This window comes from Chrysemys picta, chromosome 3, assembly GCF_011386835.1.
Source record: "Chrysemys picta bellii isolate R12L10 chromosome 3, ASM1138683v2, whole genome shotgun sequence".
Taxonomy (NCBI): Eukaryota; Metazoa; Chordata; order Testudines; family Emydidae; genus Chrysemys; species Chrysemys picta.
In genome coordinates, this window is record NC_088793.1 from 110518163 (window position 1) to 110544020 (window position 25858).

The window sequence follows — 25858 nt, forward strand, 5'->3', positions numbered from 1 at the left end:
TTTAGTCATAGGCCCAGGAGACTAGATATTGAACAGTGTTCTTTGTGGCCATTGGGAGCATTACAACCAATAAAATATACCCTTTTGGTCAGTTTAATTTTTCCTTATTACAACTTCCAGTTGGAGCTTTTTGAGTGAGTTATAAAGATAACTGATAGTGGTTTTGATTAATCTAGTTCCATCTTTAATGGTGGAGGAAAACCTACATAACAGCATCTGCCAGCTTCAAAAGCAAAACATCAAAGTCTATCGTTGTTTTAATTATGTGGAAATCAACATACTCAGAGGAAATTTATATTCTTCGGGAGTATAAAGTGAATTTGGGTTTAGAGATTAAGTATATTTATAGATTATGTATCTTCCAGTTTTCAGAAGTCTGATTTGACAGTGAAATTCCCTTGTGTTAATGTGATTTTAAAAATATTCCTAACTGCAATCAAACAGCCAGCCATAGAGTGCCACATTTAAATACTGAAAGGAGTGTTCAGAAGCTTAAAAAAAAAAAATAAAATAAAAAAAAAAAAAAATAAGGTAAATTCATACCAAATAAAGGGAAACTCCAAATGTATTTTATTAGAATTTTAACAGACATTGCAAAAAAATTGCATAATGATTGAAAACATAACATTTTAAAAAGGTAGCAATGCAGCATCAAGTAAAAGACAAAGAATGCAACAGCTGTGTACATTTGCTGTAAAGGAGATTGCAACAGGGGAGTCAGGATTTGGGGAAAATGAGAAAGATGATATTTTTAAAGTCCCAGGACAAATATGAACAAAAACAGCCAAGTTCTGAAAGACTGATTACATATTACCGATGTTTTACAGACTGCATAGCAGTGTAAAATAAATGTTGTTATACTAATTACATAATGTATTCCTGCATCTGAAACAATTTACAAGCAGAAATTTTGTTTACAGCATTGATATTTTAATAGCTCTGGATTTTCATAAAAATAGAAACATATTTAACAAAAAAGTCAGTATCTAATATTTGAGAACAAAAGTGCATGTGTTGAGAATGTAGTGTTATCTGTCAAGATGAAAATATCTAGTATTTAAAATGCCTATTTTAACAAAGCAGCATAACCAATTTTACTTTAGCTGCATATTTGCACTGAACTACAGCCTAGATTCTGTCAATATAAGCCCTTGCAGTACCCTCTTCTCTCTAGAGAAACACCTCTGCCCAGCCCAGTTATTCCATAGGGAGCAGGATCCTGGTAGTTACAAAGAATACTAAGTACCAAAGTCACAGCAGTCCTTGGCTAAGTGAATATCTACTACCTTGGAGGCAGCTTTAAAGATGGAGCCTGAATTGTCCGAGTTCTTCCAGTATGACAGCTACTTCTGGATGTCAGGGAAAGGCAGCAAGGGTCCATTACAGCTAAGAGATACAGTGCTGAAACGGAAACTGTCCCTGCATGGGACTGGAGGTTTTTCTCTTGGTTTTGAGAGTAAACAGCATTGCAACACACTAGAGGGAAGGGAGGTAGGGATCCTTCTACCTACAGCTAAAACTTAATTTGTATGTCCAAATTAGTATATCATCCATGTTCCCTGCAGCCACCACCATGGATATGTATGGAAACATGGAAACTTACCGAAAACAGATTAACTTTTTTTTTTTTTTTTTTTTTTTTGCAGCGGGTTCTTCCCCCATTTGCTCCCATCCAAGGTGGGAGGAAGAAGTGCCAAAAAGACACATGATCCGGAGATTCAGACATTCTAGAGAATGGGATGCAGAGAGCTTGTTTTGCTTGAGCTCTTCAACAGTTTTGTCATATGGCACTGAACACTGAAGAACTGGGTTTTGTTTCTTTCTGGAGCACCTTCAGCATTCTGAACAGAAAAAGGCAATGACTGTTTAGCTGGATTGGACCCGGAATGGACATTACACAGATGCTGTAATTGTGAACTGAAGCCAGGTTAGCCATAAACAAGTATCTCTTCTAGAAGTTACAAGCTTTAAATGTAACCATTTCTGTAGCATTCTCTCCTTAAGAGTACCTTGTTTTACCTAAAATTGAAATACATACTGTATTTTATCATTCCAAACTCTGGTCTGTTTCTGTTTTAGTGTGTGGCACAGTTACCAAGTGCAACAGTCCATGGTCACCAACACAAAAGTCTGAAAGTCATTTTGAATTAAGATAGTGTACTTTTGCTATTACCAGGGCATTTCTCACAGTACATACTTCCTATTCACAAAATGCTATGCAAGTTTCTACATTACAGGAGACTGTGGAAACAATTTAGAGTTGTTCATTTAATCAAAGATGTGGCTGAACAGAACATTTTGGATATGCCTCATGCAACTCATGGAAACTGTCTCATCTTATGAAGATGATACATTTTGATGCACGTAGGCAATTAAAATGCCCTCAACCAGTGTAGCATTTTTATAGACAAATTAACAGAAACGAAAGACAATACATGTTACAATACCATAAAACAATTTAAGCCCTTTCGTTAGCTGCATTTTAAAATCCACAGTTGTGCATCCCATATTCCAATTTATGACAAGAAATAAGATTTTGTTCAAGCATTTTCTCCTTTAATCAACTATAGGATTGGCGAATGGGATTAAAAAAAATATTATAAACTCAAATGCCAACCTAACAGCTAATAAATATTTCATGGTTTTAACTTCAAGAGGTTTGCTCCCAAAAGTGAAATAACTGTTAGTTCGCAAGAAAAATAACCATTGCTGACTCTTCAAAAGAAAGTTGTGCTAAAATTAATCTGCCATAAATCAGAGTTCACTTAGCTCATTGCTACATATTTTTAAAAATGCATATCCTAGGTCACATGTATACTAACTAGGATGAGCACTAGAACACTGATTAAACTAAGAAATTCGCACACGTGTACTTAAAAAGTCAAGGGTTTGTCTGAGACATCTACTTCAAAGTTTTGAATAATGTTCAGCTTTTGAACGTTTAGTCATTTGTAACATTACAATGACTTGTCTCACTACAACTCAAAGTATCCTATTTGAATGTGCATACCTTTAGAAGATCATTTCTGAAATTTTATTAATTCAGCAAAAATATGGGCACCAGTGAATCAGAAAAAAAAACATACATTAGAGATTTTTTTTAAAAATTATATAAGTTAGATAAAACTACCCTGTCCAGCAAGTTCCAAATTTTTCAAACATTAAGGCAACTTTCAATACTTTCAACTAAACAGTATTATAAAAAATAAATGTCACTTCAAAACATTATATACATAGTGACAGAGTAGATTTAACTAGAAATTATCTTTAGTACATTAATAAAGTGTCACATAATATTACACAGAGGTTATATCAGGTGCTTGAGTGTATGTGCAAGTGGAGTGACATCGCATTTAAAGTACAGGTTTCAAGACAGAGCGGAGTGAACGTCCTTCTTTAGTGAGTTCTCGTGTTACACACATACATGGCAGCGGGACAGCCTCCTCCCTTCTCTCTACAGCATTATAATTACATTTCTTCAAGTGGTCAGCCATGCTTACGATGTCAGCAAACTTCCACTCATTTACAGTACAAAAAGCTGTACTGAACCGCCACACCTGGAAAACAAGTACATGCTTAGCATCAAACTGGTTCTTTGTAAACAGAGAATCAAACTAGTACTACCCTGAACACTTCATTTTGTAACTAATTCGGGTCCACCACTAATTACAGCTAAATCAATATTACCAGCTTGTACTATTTACTAAGTTCCAGTCAGTAATATCCAGCCTGACTTTCACATTCTAGGCTGACTTTACAGGATGGAAGTTTGGGGCAGGAGCTGAGGTAGGGAAGAGAATCATTTTACTTTTAAACTGAGCACATTTGATCAGGAAGTTACATGTCAGGCAAAAACATTGTGCGGTTTTAAGTCAGTGTGGTTCTAGTTTGAAAAGTAAGGTTCTGGTTGTCAGTCGTGGTGAGTATCTGCAAGACCAACTGAAGAGAAAGGAGATGCAGGTATTCAGCTCTTCTTCAGGTAATGTGTAACTTAGTGCCTGATTTTTCAAAAATTATTTACTTGATGAAGACACTCAATACCATGGCAAGAGACATGATATAAACATCTGAATAGAACTTAGAATTCTATGCTTTCATTTATCATCTTTATACTATTTAAAACTAGACAAAATTCCCGCTTTCAGATATATATAGTATTAAATAAAGTTATGGAAGCATAACTATGCTATGATTTCTAGATAAATATTTCAATTTTTCCTAGTATTACAGAATTACTACTTTACATATTACCACGACAGAAAACAATGGAAAGGCCTACCTCAAATCCCATTCCCCAAACTATTGGGGATACGTTGAATGTGCTAGGAAGGTGACAACCAAACTACTTACTGTAGCACTTTTTTTTTCAAATTGGCTCTCAGAATAGCATTGGGTTCCAGAGAAGATGGTCTTTTTCAAGAGACACCATGATGTCAATTAACCAGGGGTGAGTGGGGGGCGAGGGGGGGAGAAAGGGTTAGGGAAAACAGTCATCCTCAGGACAAGCGCAGATATGTCCCATACCTTCCTTCCTATCTCCAAGAAACAAAATCATCTTACCTTTTCTTTTATTTGCCATGAAGAACTTCCATCTGGGTACTTTCTCTTTTCCCAAAGCAGAATGACCATTCCACGTGCTTGAAGCAAGCTTCCACATACATCTCTCATTAATCGTGACACTCTTGAAAGCTGACACAAACTAAAACCATCTAGAAAACCAGCAATATGTTGTAGAACCTCAAAAGGAAGACTACTCAGATGATCACTACATGGACCAATGAGGCAGCTTTTAGCTGGTTCTACTAATACTGTAGATATACAAGGCTGAACTCCAAATGACCGCAGATGGCGATCATGAATAATCTTTGCTCCTTGTGTTGAAGGACAAAACCTACGTTGAGAGTATGTACACCCATAGTATGCCAAGGGACATCTCTGCTCCATCCAGCCATTGAGGCCAGCATGAATGTCACCATGCACATTCTTAAAATGTGAAGAAAATTCATTTCGCCTAAACAATTGTCCACAAACAAATGTAAACATTGAACGCTGTTTTGTTTGGTATCTAGCCACACATTCCAATACCAAGTCCAGACCAAGTGTCTGAAAAGGACTTGGATTTGAGAGCTGTGGGTTGGCATGATCACATGCTGAAGCTGAAGCTATTTCCCCTACCATTGTATTTGTGGCCAATATCGCAGATGGGAGGGAAAATGTTTGAGTCCCAAAATCAATGCGATATCCATCAACAATGCGACTATCTGATATCCCCCTACCACCCGGAGAGTCTCCTAGACAGAATAGCAAAGCTGCTGTGATTAGATCTATCCCCTGAAGACCCATAGGGTCTTCTGTTATCTCCAAATCTGATGTATCAACAGCTTTGTCTTCCTTTGGTGTAGACCAACAGTGGTTAACAAGAAAATTGTATGATCGATGATGAATTAGAGAAAACACATCTACATTTCTCAACCTTTCTTGTTCCAATTGCCTCTCTAACACTTCCTCTCCACTGGAGACATGTGGCAGTTGTATATGGTTAACAGCGCCATTAAATAAACTGTGGGGTGTTATTACTTCTCTAAGTTGTTGTGCTGCTACAGGAAAGGAGCTGCAAGACTTCAATGCTCCATCATCAGGAGATGCAATACATTCACCATTTGCTACATTAGATGGTTTTGAATCACATACATCTAGATCTTCATTCTGGTCCAATGCCTCTGTACCTATATTTTCTGCATGAAAACCATTACAAAGAGCAGAAGCATTACCAAGATTCACATTCAAGTCACGTTTTTGCACTATATCATAACAAAAATCACTTGAACCATTTTGTTCCGATTGTGAATTTTGGCTCAAGACATCAAAGTCAATTCCACCAACTGCTCCCATGTTATCTTCATCTGGATATTCATGGTCTGGCAATTTACTTTGAATACATCCATTAGTAGTTTGTTCTTTGATCTGAAAATCTTCATTCATCTCATATGGCAAAATACATAGTCTTGAACTTAACATGCTTATGTCTCTTGTAGCAGTGTTCAGTATATCTAATGCAGCAGCTAAACTCTTAGTAGTTTCTACAGTAGCTTGATAAAGTGCACTGTAGGAATCTCCATCTGCAGGTATCAACCCATTTGAAAGCATTGTGTCAGGAGCACTTGACTTAACAGAAGTCTGCTCTCTAGGTTCGGATATCTGATCAGCTGCTTTTGACATCATAGTTGCTACTTTGAGGGATTCTAATAGCATGCGCTGGTCTTGAAGGGCTAAAGCCATGTCTAACTGCTCTACTTCATCAACATCTTTACTTAGATTTTCATAAGATTTCCGGTCTGCATAACTGACTGGCCATCTATTCCATTCCATAGTGCAGCAAACCACACTTGCAGGACAAGTTTCTAGATGTTCAGCGATTTTGTTTCGGGCTACATTAAAGGGACATCCAAAGCCACTATTCAAACAAGGCACTCTTTCAAATGGACACAAAATGCGATGCTCCTCAGCTTTGCATGAATGAAAGACTGCACCACAAACCAGTGGGCAGCCAATCAAGTCACAGGAAATTCCAGTCTCTGGTCTGGTCATGCAACGCCGACTGACACAATTGACACAGTGTAAATGCTGCTGATGTTCCTCCATGATTGCAAGTCCAGCTCTGGGCAGGAAGAGAAAGGAGATAAAACAATCTTAATTTTTAACTCAGTATTTGTTAAAGTTTACTAATAAAACAAATAACTACATATTCTTGGTCTATAATGTATATAGAGTTATAAATGAACACTACACTAATTGATCACAAACCACAAGTACAGTAATAAGTGACATTTTACCCCCACCTCAAAAAAACAAAACAAAACAAAACAAAAACGAGCTTGAGTAATACAGAGAAATGAAGGTTACTCAACTGTAACCTAGAGTTTTTCAAGCTGGAGAACACAGCAGGACAAGAGGCAAACCTCTTAAATGCTGGTCTCTTCCTCTCTGAATCAACCATAGGATCAGTAAGCCCGAAGCAAGGTGCAGGAACTAATAAAAAATACATTTATAAAGAAAATGAATGAGCTAAAATTTCTAATTTTAATCCTAACTAAGAAATCTAACTAAGGCACTGAGTCTTTAAAGAACATGGATAAGTCTGGAGAGGTTCCTAGTCCATCTGCTGCCACAGTTGGAAGGTAATAAGGTAGTTGGAGTGTCATGGTGCCTTTTACAATTTTACCCATAAAACTTTGAGGAACAGCGAGTGGAAGACAGTAGGGGGGCACCCCAATGGCCACCAGCAGAGCTGCACTGTTAGTGCCACCCTATGAGTGGGAATGTGGAATGGTCACTCAAAGAAGAAATCAAGTTACACTGTTTTAAAGTGACCTTAAACAAGACCATGGACACTTCTTAAATTTTTTAAATAGTTTCACACCTTTATGAAAAATGTTTGCTCAAAGCTATAGTGTGCAGCAGTTTTACTATCCTTTCTAATCTGCTAACCCCCTCCCCCCAGAACATCAGTAAAAACAAAAAGGCACATTTCCAGGTGTCCTAAAATGGCTTTTACTCCTCCCTATTTGGTTATGCTAATGCTAGTGAGAAGATGGGGGAGCAATAAAGAAACTCCACATAATTGGAGTCATGTGATCAGTTTTATTGTGAAGCAGGCACAACTGTAAAGCACTTTGGCACTAGAAAGTTGGATTCCTTGTTCTGATTCGGAGGGCAGAGTAAACACGGCATTCCATGTTTCACCACTGCAAACATTTGTATTTGAAAGTACATTGCATTACTATGTTTCAAAGTCAGTTTATCTTCCCCTCCCCCACACATTTTTAAGATACGGGGAGGAATACATTAAAAATAAGAGGGCAGGGAAAAGAGGACAATCACTCAACAATATTTTCTTACTGCTGTTTACATTCAGTCCATGTTTACCCCAAACCCTTGTGGTTAAACTCTATTAATCTTGGAAAAAATAAATGTACAGGTTGATCATTTATGCTTTAACCCCCTGCTTTAGCACAATTAGCAATCTCACAATATCACAAGCATCATACTGCATCACTCCATGATTCTCCTGACAAGTTTTACTGAAAGACTAAACCAATGAAGTACAGAAAATATTCTTAAATCATTAATTTTTTGTAGAGATTTAAAGGAACAGAACAAATTTACATCCCTCTGCCCACCAAAATAACTAAATAAATAGGTTTTCTAAAAATAAGCTGAATATAAAACTTGAAGTTAATAGAACAGAAATGTTTCCATGTTTGATTTTATTTCCAATGGCAAACAAATATACCCTGCAATGTTTTCAACTCAAGCAATGCAGCAGTATGCTATCTCAGAAAAATTCTGAAATGAAACTAACTGACTGTAAATAGAAATGAAAGTGATTAGAATTTTTTTCATTGTCTAAACTGACAAATGTAAGTAACCAACCAACCAACAAGTTTTTATATTTTTTACTTTTAGTAATTTAAGGTGTTATTTGTCACAGAAAGTTATTCATGGGATTTTAAATCTATGCTCCTCTGATACTTCACATTTTGAAATTCAAGCCAACTTTAAGTATCAGCCCCTAAATTTGAATAATTCAAATGTTTTGGCCACTTTTCTGAACTCTACTAACAAAGAAGCATATGTGCTGCACTTGATAGGCACAACACAGCTGGTTTATTTTTCCCTACTACGAAGAGTTCCTTTTTATTTACATGTAGCAAATTAGCTTTTCATCGTATGTTGTAAATACAGGTTTCAGAGTAGCAGCTGTGTTAGTGTGCATCCGCAAAAAGAACAGGAGTACTTGTGGCACCTTAGAGACTAACACATTTATTTGAGCATAAGCTTTCGTGGGCTACACCCCACTTCATCAGGTGCATAAAATGGAACATATAGTAAGAAGATTTATACATACAGAGAATATGAAAAGGTGGAAGTTGCCATACCGACTCTAAGAGGCTAATTAATTAAGATGAGCTATTATCAGTTTACCAATCACTAAAGTTACGCAATTTGTCAAAGGCTTCTTGCATACATTCTACAGATTAAGTCAATAGTGTCTAAGGCAATTCTTCATTGAAGTTTTAAAATGTTTTGACTGTAAATAATTAAAAGGAGGGTGGGGGAAGAAAGGTCCATAACAGAATTTTCCATAAGCTATTCTGCCAGGAGTTCCTTTTAAGTTGACTCATGCACAAATTTCTAAACTGAACAGAAATAGTTTAAAAATTACCTCTTTACAGCTATGGAAAAATATCCCCCCCCCCCCCCTTCGGATTCTATTAGTTAAAAAGGAACATCGAGCAGGTTACTCAAAGGAAGCATTCCTTCCACCATATTAGAATTAGTTTCTCTGATAGGACCGCCCCATCCTGCACACACACACACAGGCAGTTTGCAACCTTTATTGCAAGTTTATTGAAGGGGATGTTACAAATTATTACAAAATTCCCCATCACAAAGTGATCTAGTCATTTAATGTATGGTTGAAAAGCTAACTGATGAGACTTTTTCTTGTAGGAGCAAATTGCCAGCAGTCCTCAAATACAAATTGGGTTTGTTTAGGCTTTGTCTACACTACAGCCATGTCACTAAAAGTCGGCCAGTGTAAACACTGTTTGTTGGCACTTCTGAGACAAAATACTTCCACCCCCCATGAGCGGGGTTCCCTTTGTGGACAGGAGAGCACTCCTGCCTACAATGAGCTGTTTACACTGCCACTTGCCATGGCAAAACTTTTGTCTTTCAGGGGGAGGCTTTTTTAAGCACCTATGTCGTTCAATTGGTAGCGTAGACAAAGCCTTAGTCTGGAAAAGAGTAGGCTGAGAGGGGACGTGATAACAGTTTTCAAGTACATAAAAGGTTGTTACAAGGAGGAGGGAGGGAAAACTGTTCTCCTTACTGAGGATAGGACAAGAAGCAATGGGCTTAAATTGCAGTAAGAGCGGTCTAGGCTGGACATTAGGAAAAACTTCCTAACTGTTAGGGTGGTTAAACACTGGAATAAATTGCCTGGAGAGGTTGTGGAATCTCCAGCACTGGAAATTTTTAAGAGCAGGTCAGACAAACACCTGTCAGGGATGGTCTAGAGAATTCTTAGCCCTGTCATGAGTGCAGGGGACTAGACGAGAGGACCTCTCGAGGTCCCTTCCAGTCCTACGATTCTATGATTTTTAGTAACTTTCCTAAAATCTAGTCACCCAAACTTGATGTTCAAAACTTGTCTCTCAAATATTAGAGCTGGTCAGGAATATTTTGAAACATTTTTGTTTGAAAATGCTGATTTGTCAAAACCAAACCTATTTTCAGGAAAGGGTCAGTTATGCCAAGTTTCTTGGTCTGAAAAGCTTTTGGAAAGTTTCAAAACTGTGAAGCTTTCTTGTTTTTGGTTCTAAATGTCTGTAACATTTAAGTTAGTTATAATAAAACAATTTAAAAAAAGTCAACATCAAAATGTTTTAACAAACCCAAACCAACATATTTTTCAGATGGTCAGTTTATCAAAATTTTTGTTCTACTAAACATGCAAACTATGGCAGCCAATTAACACTGGTGTACATTAACATATATTCCCTAAAGAGATACATGTAATAAGAATGTAGGATCTTTAAAATGCCAAGAACTGGGCGCACGTACTCTGGGTGCCTCCCAACCATGACCCTTTGTGTATCTCCTGCCCCTTCCTGTCATCCTTTCCCCCTCTATATGCTCAAATACCCTCCTGAGATTTTGTGGGGGGGAAGGGGGGGAGGAGTGTGTGTGGGGGCGGGGGAGAAATAGCCCTGTAGCAACAAGGCATGGTTTATTCAATTTCCCATAGTTATTTTTCAAGAGAACTACAAACATCATTAAAAGTAACCAGTGACTTCACTAACTCAGCTGCAGCCCAGATCAAACAATGATGCACATCATCGAGAAGTGCCCGCTAACCAAATTCGGCGGTGGCTCCGAGAGCTCCACCTGGCCACTAAGAACGCTATTGCTTGGCTCTCTGAATACAAAAATGTGAAACAAATAAAGAAGTCAATGTAGCCAACATGAAACACTACCTTTAAATAGACTATACAAGTTTACACAAGAGCACGTTACTATAGCACTAATGCACCCTAGCAAGCTATATTGGTCTTTAAAGTCAGTTTGTGTGAAATTTGAGCTCTGTGATTAGTAACTCATCTTTTGTTAAGTTTCCAGCCTCCTCTCCCAGCCACTAGCTGGCATTCACTAGTACTGAGTCAAGTATTGATCACATACATGCAGACAAAATTTTTAAAATGTCTGGGGGAGGGAGAAACAACAAGGAGTCCTTGTGGCACCTCAGAGACTAACAAATTTATTTGGGCAGGAGGGAGGAACGACATGGTGGAGACCTTTCAAATAAACTTAATGGGCACTATATTAATGCCAGGTCAGACACTAAAATTTAATCATTTATACTAGGCAGACTCAACTAATTTAGCCCAGTATTAACTAGGTGTTTGTGTTTGCACTGAATGGATATCTGCTTCTTAATAAAAATGTTTTTAAAAAAACACTTTAGAAATGGATTTACATTTTTAGTAGGCAATTAGTACTTCAAATTCACATTCTGCAGGCTGCACAGTTAGGACTTCAGAACACCAGTTGAAGAAGTGTAATTTTGTCAGCAGAGTGTTTTATTCATATCTTTTTCCCAAACACCAAATCTTTTTGGATGTTCTTTTCATGAATTTGTTATTTTAACCCCTGCTAATCAACACTGAACATCTACAGTGGACTTTCACTAGTTTAAACCAACCATGAACTCACCGATACTTTGAAACACTGTCAGTGTAACCCAAAATCAATTGACCATAACTCGGGCTATGATTATGTCATGGAGGTCATGGAATCCGTGACTTCCAGAGACCTCCGTGACCTTTTCTGCCTCGGGGCTGAACTGCTGTCAGCAAGAAGCCCCGCAGCGCTCAGCTGCTGCTGGAGGAGGCCCCCAGCAGCTCCTAGCCACTGGGCAGCAGTGGTCCCCCAGAGCTCCCTCCCCGGGGGTCCCCCAAAGCTCACTCACCACATGCAGCTGGGCGCACCGCAGCTGTCCCCCCACAGCAGCCCAGCCAGTATGGGTGCTGGACCTTCCTCCCTACCCATTTTGTCAGAGATATTTTTAGTAAAAATCACAGACAAGTCACGGGCTTTTGTTTATTGCCCATGACCTGTCCATGATTTTCAATAAAAATATCCGAGACAAAATCTGAGCCTTACCAATAACACAAAATGTTTAAGTCTACATCAAAATCTGTACATTTTCCAATTGGGAAATTTAAGTAGTATTCATTTGTTTTAGGAATAATCAAATACATGAATGACAAGTTAGTTGCCATTACTACATTTAATTTTTCAAGCTAGCACACCTACTGAAGTTCCTCATTTTTATTTTGCCATTTTCATTAGTTACAATATCCCTCACGTCTAAGCTTCTAAGTGATCCAGCAAGTAAAGAAATCTTTATTACTCAAATTTAAGGCTACAACCTTTTAAATGAAAAATGAGTGATTATTATGTCACTGAAAAGAGGGAGCAAGAATCTTGAAACATTAATGTATGTGTTAGCTTGAAAAGAAGAAAAACTTTGGTAAAAAAAGGATTTAGGTTTGAAGATACCTGAATTAATGTTTAACACTGTGTGAAAGTTGTTCTTTAAAAACAGTAATATAAAACTCAAAGAGTAAACAGATCAAGTAGTTGTGTTGCAATAATGAGAAGTGACAAGGGAAAATATAAACATTATTTGCAGATAAAATAAGTCAGTTCTTTTCAGGGCATATTCTATGTTACCCTACATACTAGTTTCTTACCATAATTTATGTCAAATTAGTGACTATACAAAGAACGAACAGCTGTACTTTTCTGATTATGTAATGTCAGCAACTAGGTTCAGTTCATCTGAGATGCTGAAGTATTTACGCTTGCCTGTTACTAGCAGAGAAACCTAAAAATACATCCAGTTCCAGTGAGGTGACCACCGCTCTCAGAATTTGAAGGATCACTTGATGTTATTGTACATACAATATAGTCAGCTGACCAGATCAGCCAGAACATGCTTTGAAAACCTGCCATAATGAAAAGGATTAAAATTCCAGCTGTTATGAACAACCTCATGATTATAGCTGTTGTGCTAATACAAATATTAAGACAAAGTTTAAATAATGGCTTCAAATTGTGGGCATACAATATTCCAGATGCAGTGAAGGCAACCTTCTCTCTCTGCCTCTTCCATCATATAAATAAGCTGCTGTACTGACACAATATCAAACTCAAGAGTGAATAGATGCATGCCCCCACACTCTCCTCAGATATAAATGCTTGCCTTTTTTGTTTCATGTATTTGGGAAGCACAAATTTCACAAGATTAAGTTGAGGTATCTTCTAGACCTTGTAGCAAGGCACCTTCTTCACCTCACTGGGCTCAACGTTTCCCCCTCTGGCAGTTGGGGGCCCAGAGCAAATCAGTCCCACTTTGGAGAATTTTTATTCCTCACTCAGGTTTTATTTTTGAATATTTACAAGGTGGGCCTCAGGGTAGGCCCAAGGAGTACTCTGCAGCCAAACAAAGAGAAACAAGTTCATAACATAAAAAGGAAATTTACTTCTCACTGTTCCCTCTCTGGGATGTTGCCTTGTTATGCTGCTCTGGGGTGCCAGTCCTTCCCGAAACAGTCTGTTAGCTGGCTTGCTTCCCTTATAAGCAAGAAAGCAGTCTTCCATCCAGGAAAAGATTTTTTCCCCTGCTGCAGCTTGTCTCTCATCTCTCCCTCTCTCTCACACACGCACACCAGAAAAGGGGTTTTTAAAGGTCACAGGGAGCCCTTAATTGAACTGAGGTGTTCCTAAGTTGACCTGAAGTAACCTCTTTCAGTTCATGGGGAAAAGAGCCTTTACCATTCTTGGGCTGATATATTCCTTTTCCACCACTCTCTGGTAGCTGTCTGTCCTGTCTCATTTTGTCATAACTTGCATAGTCATGCATAGGATGCTAAAAAGGCCACTTTCCTACTTGCTTTCACTTTTAAAAAAAGTTTCTAGCCCGTAAGATTTTGAAGGGAACCTTTCCAATGTGAATCAAGTATAAACTGATGTTCTAGCATCTGCCTGAATGCAGACTGACCAATCTCTGTGCCTCTACTGCTCCTCAGCATCTTCTACACTATGAGTTTAGGTCGAATTTAGCAGCGTTAAATCGAATTAACCCTGCACCCGTCCACACAACGAAGCCATTTTTGTCGACATAAAGGGCTCTTAAAATCGATTTCTGTACTCCTCCCCGATGAGGGGAGTAGCGCTGAAATCGACATTGCTGGTTTGAATTAGGGTTAGTGTGGACACAATTCGACGGTATTGGCCTCCAGGAGCTATCCCTCAGTGCACCATTGCGACCACTCTGGACAGCAATCTGAACTTAGATGCACTGACCAGGTAGACAGGAAAAGCCCCGTGAACTTTTGAATTTCATTTCTTGTTTGCCCAGCGTGGAGCGCTGATCAGCACAGGTGACCATGCAGTCCCAGAATCAAAAAAGAGCTCCAGCATGGAGCATACGGGAGATACTGAATCTGATCTCTGTATGGGGAGATGAATCTGTTCTATCAGAACTCCGTTCCAAAAGACGAAATGCCAAAACATTTGAAAAAAATCTCCAAAGCCATGATGGACAGAGGCCACAACAGGGACTCAACACAGTGCTGCGTGAAACTTAAGGAGCTAAGACAAGCTTACCAGAAAGCCAAAGAATCAAATAGACGCTCACGGAGGGAGGGGCGACTGACGACTGTAGCTATCCCACAGTTCCTGCACTCTCCGAAAACCATTTGAATTCTGAGTTGAGCTCCCAATGCCTGAAGAGTCAAAAACATTGTCGCGGGTGGTTCAGGGTATATGTCGTAACCCCTCCTCCCCCTCGTGAAAGCAAAGGGAAAAAATCGTTTCTCGCCTTTTTTCACTGTCACCGTATGTCTACTGGATGCTGCTGGCAGACACGGTGCTGCAGCGCTACACAGCAGCATCCCCTTCCCTTGCCCTGCGGACGGCAGATGGTGCAGTATGACTGGTAACCATCATCGTCGTCCCGTGGGTGCTCCTGGCTGGCCTCGGTGAGGTCGGTGGTGCCTGGACAAAAATGGGAATGACTCCAGGTCACTCTCTTCTTTAAGTTTTGTGTAATGGAGATTCAGTCCTGCCTGGAATATCATGCCATCTGGAGGCTTCTGCCTCAGGCTGCTCTCCCAGCCGGCAGCACCACACGGTCGCACCTACCCCAGCCTACCCCTTGCTCCCAGGGCTCACAATCAGATACTTGGACCTCTACATTTTGCTGCAAATAAAAAAATAAAGCTGCTGTTTAGAACTGTCCCCCAACATACATATCCTGGGACATTTTGTATTTTGCCAGTGCCAACCAAAGACCCACACACAAATGGAGATTCAGTCCTGCCTGTGCTTCTATCCTAGTGCTTATCACAGATTCCCATTTTCAGCTATAGGCTGAGCAAGTGCAGAATGGTGATTCACTCTACTTCGCTGTAAGCCAACCGCCCTCCCCTCCCCTTCTCCCCCCCTTTGAGCTCTGCTTGCAGAGGCAATAAAGTCAGTGTTGTTTCAAATTCATGCATTGTTTATTACTTCATCACACAAATGGGAGGATAACTGCCAAGGTAGCCCAGGAGGGGTGGGGGAGGAGGGAAGCAACGGGTGGCCTTGTTGTAGGGGCACCCCCTAGAATGGCATGCAGCTCATCATTTCTGCGGGATGCCTAAGGTTCTGACCCGGAGCGGTCGTTTCCCTCTCTGGTTCTTTAGTAGGCTTGCCTGATATTCTAGGCAGGACTGACTCTCCATTAGACAAAATGTAAAGAAGAGAATGACCTGGGGAGTCATTCCCATTTCTGTCCAGGCGCCCCCGACTGACCTCACCGAGGCCAGCCAGGAGCACCCATGACAGCAGCAGATGGTACAGTATGACTGGTAACCGTCTTTGCCAACTTGCAAAGCAGCAGACGGTACAGTATGGCTGGTAACGGTCTTTGCTAACTTGCAAAGGCAAGGGGATGCTGCTGTGTAGCGCTGCAGTGCCGCGTCTGTCAGCAGCATCCAGTAGACATACGGTGACGGTGAAAAAACGGCTGAACGGGCTCCATGGTTGCCGTGCTATGGCATCTGCCTGGGCAATCCAGGGAAAAGAGTGCGAAATGATTGTCTGCCGTTGCTTTCACGGAGGGAGGATTAACTGACGACATTTACCCATAGCCACCCGTGACAAATTTTTGGCCCCATCAGGCATTGGGATCTCAACCCAGAATTCCAATGGGCAGGGGAGACTGCAGGAACTATGGGATAGCTACCCACAGTGCAACGCTCTGGAAGTCGATGCTAGCCTCGGTACATGGACGCACACCGCCGAATTAATGTGCTTAGTGTGGCCTCATGCACCCGACTTTATACAATTGGTTGCCAAAAATGGAATTCTGTAAATTCAGAGTAATCCCGTAGTGTAGACATACCCTAAGGCCTGGTCCACACTAACCCCCCACTTCGAACTAAGATACGCAACTTCAGCTACGTGAATAATGTAGCTGAAGTCGAAGTATCTTAGTTCGAACTTACCGCGGTCCAGATGCGGCAGGCAGGCTCCCCCGTCAACTCCGCGTACTCCTCTCGCGGAGCAGGAGTACCGGTGTTGATGGCGAGCACTTCCGGGATCGATCCAGGATCAATTTATCGCGTCTAGACAAGACGCGGTAAATCGATTCCAGAAGATCGATTGCTTACCGCCGGACCCGGAGGTAAGTATAGATGTACCCTAAGCTGCAACAGAATGAAAATTGACCAGTCTATTCAGAATCCTTTGAAATTGATAGTTACATTCTAACTTTTGCTTCGGAAAAACGAGCAGAAATAGGCAATGCAGCTAGTCACTGAAGAAGAGGACTCAAAAAATGAAGACAGACATTTCCTTTTAGCTGCCAGACTGTTAATACAAAAGGCAGAATCCAGAAAGAGCACCCAGAAGGGAATCCTGGTAGTTTGGGGAGGATGTGGAAAGATTTGGCATCTCACCTGGAATGGCTCCTGGACACTGCCACCCTACTGACCCTTCCATCTTTCATACTGGTTTTTCACTAGCATATTTAGTCCTCTGTCTATTGTGTCTGGTAAAAATTTTACACCCTATATTTGAGAGGGTGGACTTATGTGTTGAGTGTAGGTGGGCAGGAGAGAGAGATGGGAAAGATTTATGATATGTGTTAGAAAACAATTGGATGAAAGATTCTGGAGAAGAAAGGAGAAAAAATACTGGAGAAGATAAAGAACACAATGTAGATAAAAAGATAAGTACATGGAAACAGGAGAAAGAAAAACTGACGAAAACTCAGGAAAATATTCATCAGGATTCATCACAGGAGAAGGAACCCACAAAAGGGATAGGTAGTGAACCAACCCCACCCTCCCAATGAAATGCAAGTTTAAAGTGCATTACAGAAAATGGATCAACAATGTTACAGTTAGATACAGAACACAGATAGACCTATTTTACTCTTTTAAACCACACGATGCATGCTTGGATAGAAATTTTTCATTTGAACTAGTAAATTTAGTTCTCAGGTTAGTAAAGCGTTGGGTAAATTTTTTAAGCTCTTACATAATCTTCTCCAGCCCATCCTCCCCACCTTCAAAAGTTTAAAATAATTTACAACTTAGAAAAAAAGTGAGATAAGAACTCATTCTCTACTACTGCAGGACAATTACACTAACATTTCAAGTATGCATATTATTTGTAGCACTGGTTTTTTCAATTTTATTAAGTTTCAAATAATGGGCCAGATTCATTGAACTGGTAGAGGGACATGCAAGTTCTGTATCCTTGCTTCAACTAGAACTCTTCTGCTAAAGGAAGTTTTACCCTAAAAGAAGGCAGATGATATACCACAACCTGTCATCCCTATGGGTTTTGACCAAAGGAGGGTAGCTTTTAATGCCTACTGAGGGCTTCAGAGGAACAAAGGTGTTCAGATAAGCTGAATACAGCCATCCCCTGGCCATGACCTCTTCAAAGCCAATGCAGCCTCTGCCACCACAAAACATGGGGTTCAGCCTCAACTTCCTGCTCAAACTTCCCTTCCCACTTCTGCACTGCTGGAAGCAAGTGCAGACTGTGAGGTGAGGGGAATTTAACCCAGTATTAGTTTCTTTATTGTAAATAAATAAAATCTTTAGTTGTAAATGCATACTATTTTATTAAAAATTAGTTATTAATCAAGTTCATCACATCTAGTGTTATTTGGTAATCATTCATACGAAAAAATTATCTAAAACAAGTAGATGGCCATATATAATGCTGTATATATAATCACATGGTACATTTAGACACTGATCTCAGTATGTATTTAATACACATGTGTAAGCCCTTTGATTGGAACTTTATTTTATGATGTACAGCAATTATTATGCAATTTTTAATTGTTTCTTGGATAAAGAAATATGTGGTTATTATAGCTACAGCACCAAGTGGTATTAGGCACTTCAAATAAATACACAATATAGCACTTCCCTGATGAGTTTATAATCTAATTTTAAATTTATAAAACTACAGCAGTAAGGAGGTTGAATTAGCAAGGGTAAGGGCTATAGTTTCAAGATTAAGCAGCTACTCAGCCGAGATATGTGCACGTCTTGATTCCATAAAAAAAAAATTTAAAGGGCAAATTAACACTTCCTGTAGCAAGAGTCAAGTGAGTTTTAGGAGATACTAGAACAAAGAGGTTTTGTTCAGAAAAAAGGAATTGAGAAGGCATGACTTGTCTGAAAGCAGCATAAAAAAAGAGATCAGATAAATTGTCAAAGCATATACGATAAACAGGATTTTGTATTTTATATGGATTTATAATCCCATAGTCAGTTTTCAGAAAAAAAAAACTACTGTAAAGGCAGCTTCATGGACTTGTATGTTTCTCTCAGAATTAGGTCAAATCATATGTATTCAGTCTACAAGAGGTTTTCCCCATAGCATTTAGAAGTCATGCAGGGTTCTTTTCTTCTCACATACCATCATCATCATAAGGTTCTGCAGGCCAGTTACATTTTCAGCAATACCTGTGCAAAGCAACTGCCCTCAATGCATTTGGCACAGGTGAATACAACTAGAACTTAGTAAACAAGGCTTTTGATGTCCAGGAAGGAACAAAATTCCACTCCCTTTCTTAAAGTGCTGGCTCTCCATGGCTACCACGAATAAAAAGCAGTAAACTTACTTTAATCACTAAATTCAGTAGAGAGAGTTCTGAAAACATACAAGGAACATACTACTAACTTTACTGTCATAAAGCATGACTATTTAGAATCACTGTAAGATAGAAAGCAGAAAAACGACATTCACAACACTGTTTCCTGGTATCTTATGGGGAAAAAAAACACTAAGAGATTCAGTTAGCATCGTACAGTTCTATGCATCAACAAACTATTTCTGATGAATGATCAAAACAAATACTATAATGCTTCGAAAGGCAAATGACCTAAAATCATGTCTGACGCAAAATTATACCTGCTTCTAAGAAGTACGGCAATGAGACTGAGTGGAAGAAATAAAAATCCTCAGCACTTATTCCTTTTTAGATTTTAGTATTAGAGAGAAAGTTGTATACATTTTACTAGCTCTAGGAATTATAAGCCTGTCTATAGGCCCCTTATGCCTCTGTTTTCTTGTCCTAAAACTATCTCCCTACTCTTCAGAGTATTTATTAAGGCATACTTCCTTTGGAAAGCCTTCTGACTATAGTCCAGAAATAGAATAATTTAAAGAAAAAACCCTTAAGATCATTCTACCACTTCTAGATTGGACCTCCCCAGTTGATGCCTTAGTCTGCAAGACACCTGTCTTATTTTAGAATGCAAGCCTCTCTCAGGTGGAACTCAGCCCTCTCTCCAACAACTTTAAATAAATTATTTAACATATTGTCATTTTAAAAAAAATCACCAGGATTTCCATTTTGTGTTTTTGTGACAGGTCTGCCGTGCTTTCTTGGTGTCTTGCCCCATTCCCCAATTAACAGTCCAAAACTCTGATTAACCTTGGGCAATAGACTACTACATGACAACTACACCTGGAGCAGCTATACTTAGTGCATGGCTCAGGCACAAAAGAACTCTACCTGCTGAGATGGTGGAAGAGGGAAGTCAGCTAGCGAACCAGTTTGGCTTCATGTGTAAATCACTTCTGAACTTGAACTCAGTACAACTGCTTGATTGTTGCAGACTCTGCAAAAGATGAAATCAAAAAAGATAAAAGGCTACATTTTTGACTGTAAGGACTACTCCCTACTTGTGCAATCCTCTAAAAAGAGTTGTGTGCTTGCTATCTGGGAATGCAGGTATGTTTGTATGACTAACATTTTTCAAAATTCTATATTCCACAAAGGACAAATAAAATGTAATTAGTTTTATTATTAATCTTAATAAAGAATAGGGCAAACAGGTTTAGCACCAAAGATGGTAAGTTTTGAAACACTTGTCTGATGCCAGTTATCAGTCACGCGAGATTGCTTCTGGCCGTAGAATCTATGAAGTAGCAATCATTAAGTTTATCTAGTCTGACCTCCTGCATAACAACCACTACTGATTTCACACAGCGATTCCTGCATCTAGTTCAAAAACTTGAATAAGAACATATCTTTTAGTAAGATTTCCAATCATGAATAAAAGATTCCAAGTTATGAAGAATTTACCACAGCCCATGGGTATATGTTCTAGTGGTTAATTACTCTTAAAAATTTGCATTGTATTTCCAGTTTGAATTTGTTTAGTTTCAATTTCCAGACACTGGACTTTGTTAAGCATTTATCTGCAGCATTAAAGAGCCTTCAAGTGCCCTATCTTTGCCCTGTATATGCAGGTAGCCACGCACTGCTTGTGACTGCTAGGGGATATGGAGCACAGGGATGGTAAAAACGAAGGGGGAAAACGTATCCTTTCAGATGGTACCCTCTCTCATAAAAGTTCTGTCACGCTAAATCAGAGGTTAAGAAACAAGGATGAGAGGGAAGCAGTCTGACCTAGAGAAGTAATGAGACAGTGCACAAGCATAAGAATAATTATGCACCTGTGTTTATACTTATAAATGCAAAGATCTACATTAATGCATGATGGTTGACATTTTTAGCTGCACAACCAAAACCACAACTACACACACCCTCTTGCATATATGATATACATTATTTCTGCAGAGGGTGTTAAGTTTAATACTTTAATTCATGCATGTTGTGGCAATTTCGCTGGAAAAACATCTAAATTTGTGACCTTTGCCTAATATAGATGTCAATCATAACATCTTGTTGAAACTTTGTTTCTGTGGTTTCTACACATGCATTTGTAGGTGCCCATATTGGAATTAACAAGCATATTTAAATGCAAACTGAACAGATGAAATCCTGTATCTAGTGATCAAGCATTGAAGTGCAGGTTCAATGCATTGTTTAATTTTACACATATGCATGCATATATGGGGAGATCTGATCATTATTTTGTACTATTGTAGCACCTAGAGACCCCAACTGGGCCCCCATTTTTCAATGCACTAAGACAGTCTCTGTCCCAAAAGAGCTTCCAATCTAAATAAACAAGACATACAACAGAGAGGAGAAGGATACACCATACATATGTGCAAACAGCAGGATGATCAGTCCCCTTAAGTCCATCCTATGTGTTAAAAGTTAAGAAAATTAACCTCCCTTCTACTTTCAGGCACTTAACTTCAGTATCATTAAACCATGCTTCATTAAACAATCAAAAACATTCAGACTCATTGGAGTCTAGCGTGTTTTTTCCCTATTTTCCCCTCTATTTGAGTTTTAAAGCATCAGAAATCATAGGCCTTTTTTACCAGGTAACTGAGTAATACAAAGCAGGGAGGAAAAAGAATTCAATGCTTTTCATTAACCTTTAAAAAGCCACTTTTGAGCTAGAAGTAACAATGAGACATCTAAGCCCCCAAGTAACTTTCAGAATATTATAAGGACATGTAAACAAGGGCTTAAATTTGAAAAGCTATCTCAAATAGTTGCCAGAATGTACCTTTTAGCAACACAAAAGCAAATGTGTACTGATAACTGCCCAATGATCATATCTGTCAATATACTAGCTGTTTTATAGTTATTGAATTCGAATGAAGAAGACCGTGTAAAGAAAAAAAGATTGGCTCTTCAAGATTGTCCTCTACAAATTATCTCAAAACAATGAATCACCAATTTCTCATCTATATTTGCCAGTTAAAAACAGAAGTATTTTCCAAATGTCAGCACACATGAAACTAAGATATATAATCCATGGGCTCCAAACGAGCATGCTTGTCAAAACCCTCTCAAGGGCTGATGACAATAGTGACTCAGCTAAAACAGAGTGTTTTGAGTATTGCAATGCACTGTGGTTGTGGTAAACAAAGCATACTTTAAAAAAACTACCTCATTTGTTACTGAGCTGTCACTCAAAACCGTTATGCTTCTCCACAGCACATAAACATACCCACCTTTGGGGTGGGGATGGGAGGGGGGGGAGGGGACAGACGGACTACTGACTCTATAAGAGACATATTTCTAAGCCACTCAAATTTACCTTAACTGTAAGTATGATTGGCAAAACTAAAGATAATTTTAGCACCTACATAAAGTTTTTTTTTCTTTAAACGTTGCAACAGATACCAGTAATTTGATGAACAACTTGAACCAAGATCTTTTGTTAAATATTTTTGTACTGACCATTACTTCAGCTAAGATTTTGTACTAAAAAGCAGCAAGCTTACTAATTAGAAATTTAGCCAACAATATACCTTATATTTGCCTTAAAAAAAAAAACATTTGACAGGATTTATTTTATAGTAGTGCTTAGAACAATTGTTTTGCCTTTGGCAAACAAAAAAAAATTGTTTTCTATTGATTATATTCCTGCCACTTATCCATAAATGTTTGTTGCATACTCTTTATATACACGTGGTACTGAGAGGTATTTCAACACAAAAATATTCAGACATACTATATATCAGTCATAGGTACTTTCATAATTACAGCGTATACACAAAAAAGGTTAAAGACATTAGTTTTCAAAGTCAAGTTAGAAAATTAAGAATTTAGGTTGCCCATGCAACCTTAATTCGGCCCTCTTATGTGTATGCATTACAATACAGTCTTTGATTACATGATCACATACTATTTTTAACAGGACCATTGCCTCATTCAGTGCAGAGAGGATGGACTATGCTCACAGAATGAGGCAGCTGTTCAATACTTCTTTTTACCCTGTAGTAGTGGCTCCTGCATACCATCCAAAGCCTTCAATGAACACAGAATTATTAATTTCCTCATGGTCTTTTCTAGGGTATTCATCATTGTAGTATCTGACTGACTGCCTCACTAACAAATTAATTTATCTCCACTGTGAGATAAGAGCATTATCCCCAGATAGGGAAAATAAGACAGAGATTTGCCTAACGCCAGACAGAGAGAATTAGGATTCCTAACCCTATACTCATACCTCCAGACCACACTGTATTACTGACAGAGTGCAAAGCATCCACTTTATTTGCAGTGTGAGCACTCAACACTTCTGCTTATCGGGCTCCAAGTTTTTCAAGTTGAGCACCCAGAATATAAGAAACACATAAGAAGCCCCCTGCCAAAATTTTGGTTTGTGTGACTTGTGTAACATCACATAGGAAGTTTGAAACAGAGGCAGTGAGAAAACTGTGCTTTCATGTTGCATTCACCTGCCTTGAATATGAGACCATCCTCTTTCTTCTTGCAGTCTCTTCCTTTCTTCTCTAAATACCTTTCCTCTTCTGCAACAAATGAGGCAGAGATCACACAAAAAGTCTTACACAAGCCTGATTCATTCTTGTACACTGAATAAAGGAATGCTCTTGTAAAAAAATAGTATGTGATCATGTAATTAAAGACTATCATAATGCATACACACAAGAAGGTGGAATTAAAATTGCACAGGCAGCCTAAATTTAGACATTTAACTTTCAGCTGTTTGACTTCACAACCTAAATAATATTCTTTTAACAGTTTTGTGTGTGTAATTTCTTATGACTTTTTTTACAGTAAAAACAAAAGTATATGCAAATATGACAAGCCCACTATTGTACATCATCTGCAGAGTTTGAACCCTAAACCTTCAAATCTGCAACACAGGTTGAGTTACAGGCTTAGTTATATTACCTGGCAGTGACAGAAGGTAGTTATCCTGGGTGATGTGGGGGATTGGGCTATGTTCTGGGCCCAGAGAAAGGGAAGGGAACCCAGCCCAGCCCACCTCTCCTTTTCCACACTTCCTGGGGGAGGTTATCTGCTCCCTGGGCTCCCAATGCAGGATGTGCTGTTGCTGCTTATTTGACGTGTTAATAATACAGACAACAGAAGAGAAATGAGGATTTGAAAAGTTTCTCAGACAAATCTGAATGGAATTTCAGGGGACAAAGAAAAAACAGTTCTCCAGCCCTACAGCTTTCTCCCTACCAAATTTCAAAGGTGTTACAGCATCTCAAAAATAGACTGCATGATTTTTTTTTACAGCTAAAAGTTTTAGGCAAAGTCACTGCCCGCCCCCCTAGATTTAGGTTTGTTATTCTTTATCATCATAGAATTGTAGGACTGGAAGGGACCTCAAGAGGTCATCTAGTCCAGTTCCCTGCACTCATGGCAAGACTAAGTATTACCAGTGTTCAGCTATACCATCTCCTTTATGTTTATATAGGAACAAGTTGCCTCCTCTTTTTTTATTTCAATGGATTAAGCAACTCAGGGACCAAGTCCCCTCTTAGAGGGTTGGAACTGTGACTTACAATACACACACAGGATCAGAGAAACCTTTCAGCAATAACTAGGAATTATTTGCTCCCCTTGTCTATGAATAAAAGAGCAAGAGGGCTTGCTGTGGGGCAGGAGCTGACTTGTTGTATCTGGATCACACCTAGCGAAATAGGATCCTGACCCTACTCTTTCGGGGCCACTGTAATGCATATGTTTATTAATATTAACAATAACAGCAACGCGGAGGCTAAACAGAGAGGGAAAGCGGCCATATGGTGAACCTCTCCTCCACATAGCCATTGTGTGCTCCGCAAGAAACCTACCCGGGCAGTGGCCCATAAAGGGAAAAGGGGTGGGGAACTAGAGAGCAGGGGTGGAGCTGGTTCGCCAGCCACCCTAAATGGCATGTTACCACCACAGACACCCAGCAGCAGGCTGAGATCGGTATTAAAACCCAGTAGCCAAGGGAGGGGTGACACGATCGCCGCCCCCCCCCCCCCCCCCGGGCGGCCTGCACGGGCCGGGCTAGGAGAACCCCTCTGTGCAGTGAGAGAGCCCCCGCTCCGGGGCAGCCGGGAAGGGGGGGCGAGCAGCCACCCAAGCAGCCAGGGCCCGGGTTATTCCTCACCCGGATCGTGGGGAGGAGGGGAAACACCCACCACCCGGACTCTCCTATGGGTCGCCGAGCTTCTCGCGGCTGCGGCCTCTCACCCCACAACACCTGAACTTTCACCGCTTCCTAGTCAGCGAGCGGCTGCTCCCGGCCCCAGGCCCGGACTAGAGACCCCGCCCCCCTCTGACCCTGGCGGCGCCGCCCGGGAAGATGCGGACTGAGGAGAAAACCCCTCCCGGCCCTGGTCACTCACCGTCCGCGCGGCGGCTCTGCCTCGGGCAGGGCTCTGTGCGGCCCCGCTGCCGGCCGCTCCTGCCTCCAACCGCCGCGCGAGCGAGCGGGCGGGCGGGCACGCGCGCGGGGAGGGAGGGGAGAGCGAGTCCCTCCGGATTCAGTCCGGTTCCGGGCTGGCAGGAGGAGAGAGTGCGCGC

At 40.0% G+C, this 25858-nt stretch overlaps 1 protein-coding gene across 6 annotated transcripts; it reads right to left on the reverse strand.

The window, feature by feature from the left end:
- Positions 1 to 547: 547 nt before the first annotated feature.
- FBXO30 (F-box protein 30) lies at positions 548 to 25825 on the reverse strand. Of its 6 annotated transcripts, none has more exons than XM_065588796.1 (5): positions 25681 to 25824; positions 23771 to 23838; positions 20165 to 20270; positions 4561 to 6658; positions 548 to 3557 (listed from the first exon to the last, which is right to left on the reverse strand). In XM_065588796.1, the coding sequence occupies exons 4-5, from the start codon at positions 6640 to 6642 to the stop codon at positions 3354 to 3356; spliced, it is 2286 nt and encodes a 761-aa protein (XP_065444868.1). In that variant the 5' UTR covers positions 6643 to 6658; positions 20165 to 20270; positions 23771 to 23838; positions 25681 to 25824; the 3' UTR covers positions 548 to 3353. The 6 variants fall into 6 exon arrangements, with proteins under 6 accessions (XP_065444868.1, XP_065444866.1, XP_005280471.1 ...); XM_065588794.1 differs by having other exon boundaries at positions 23767 to 23838; XM_005280414.4 differs by lacking the exon at positions 23771 to 23838 and having other exon boundaries at positions 25681 to 25825.
- Between the last annotated feature and the right edge of the window lie 33 nt (positions 25826 to 25858).

Excerpts from the sequence above, each read along its gene's own strand:
- FBXO30 (XM_005280414.4), bottom strand. The coding sequence starts at position 6,642 with ATGGAGGAACATCAGCAGCATTTACACTGTGTCAATTGTGTCAGTCGG. Across the intron at positions 3,558-4,560 it reads CATGGCAAATAAAAGAAAAG|GTGTGGCGGTTCAGTACAGC; the intron begins GTAAGATGATTT and ends CTTGTTTTCCAG.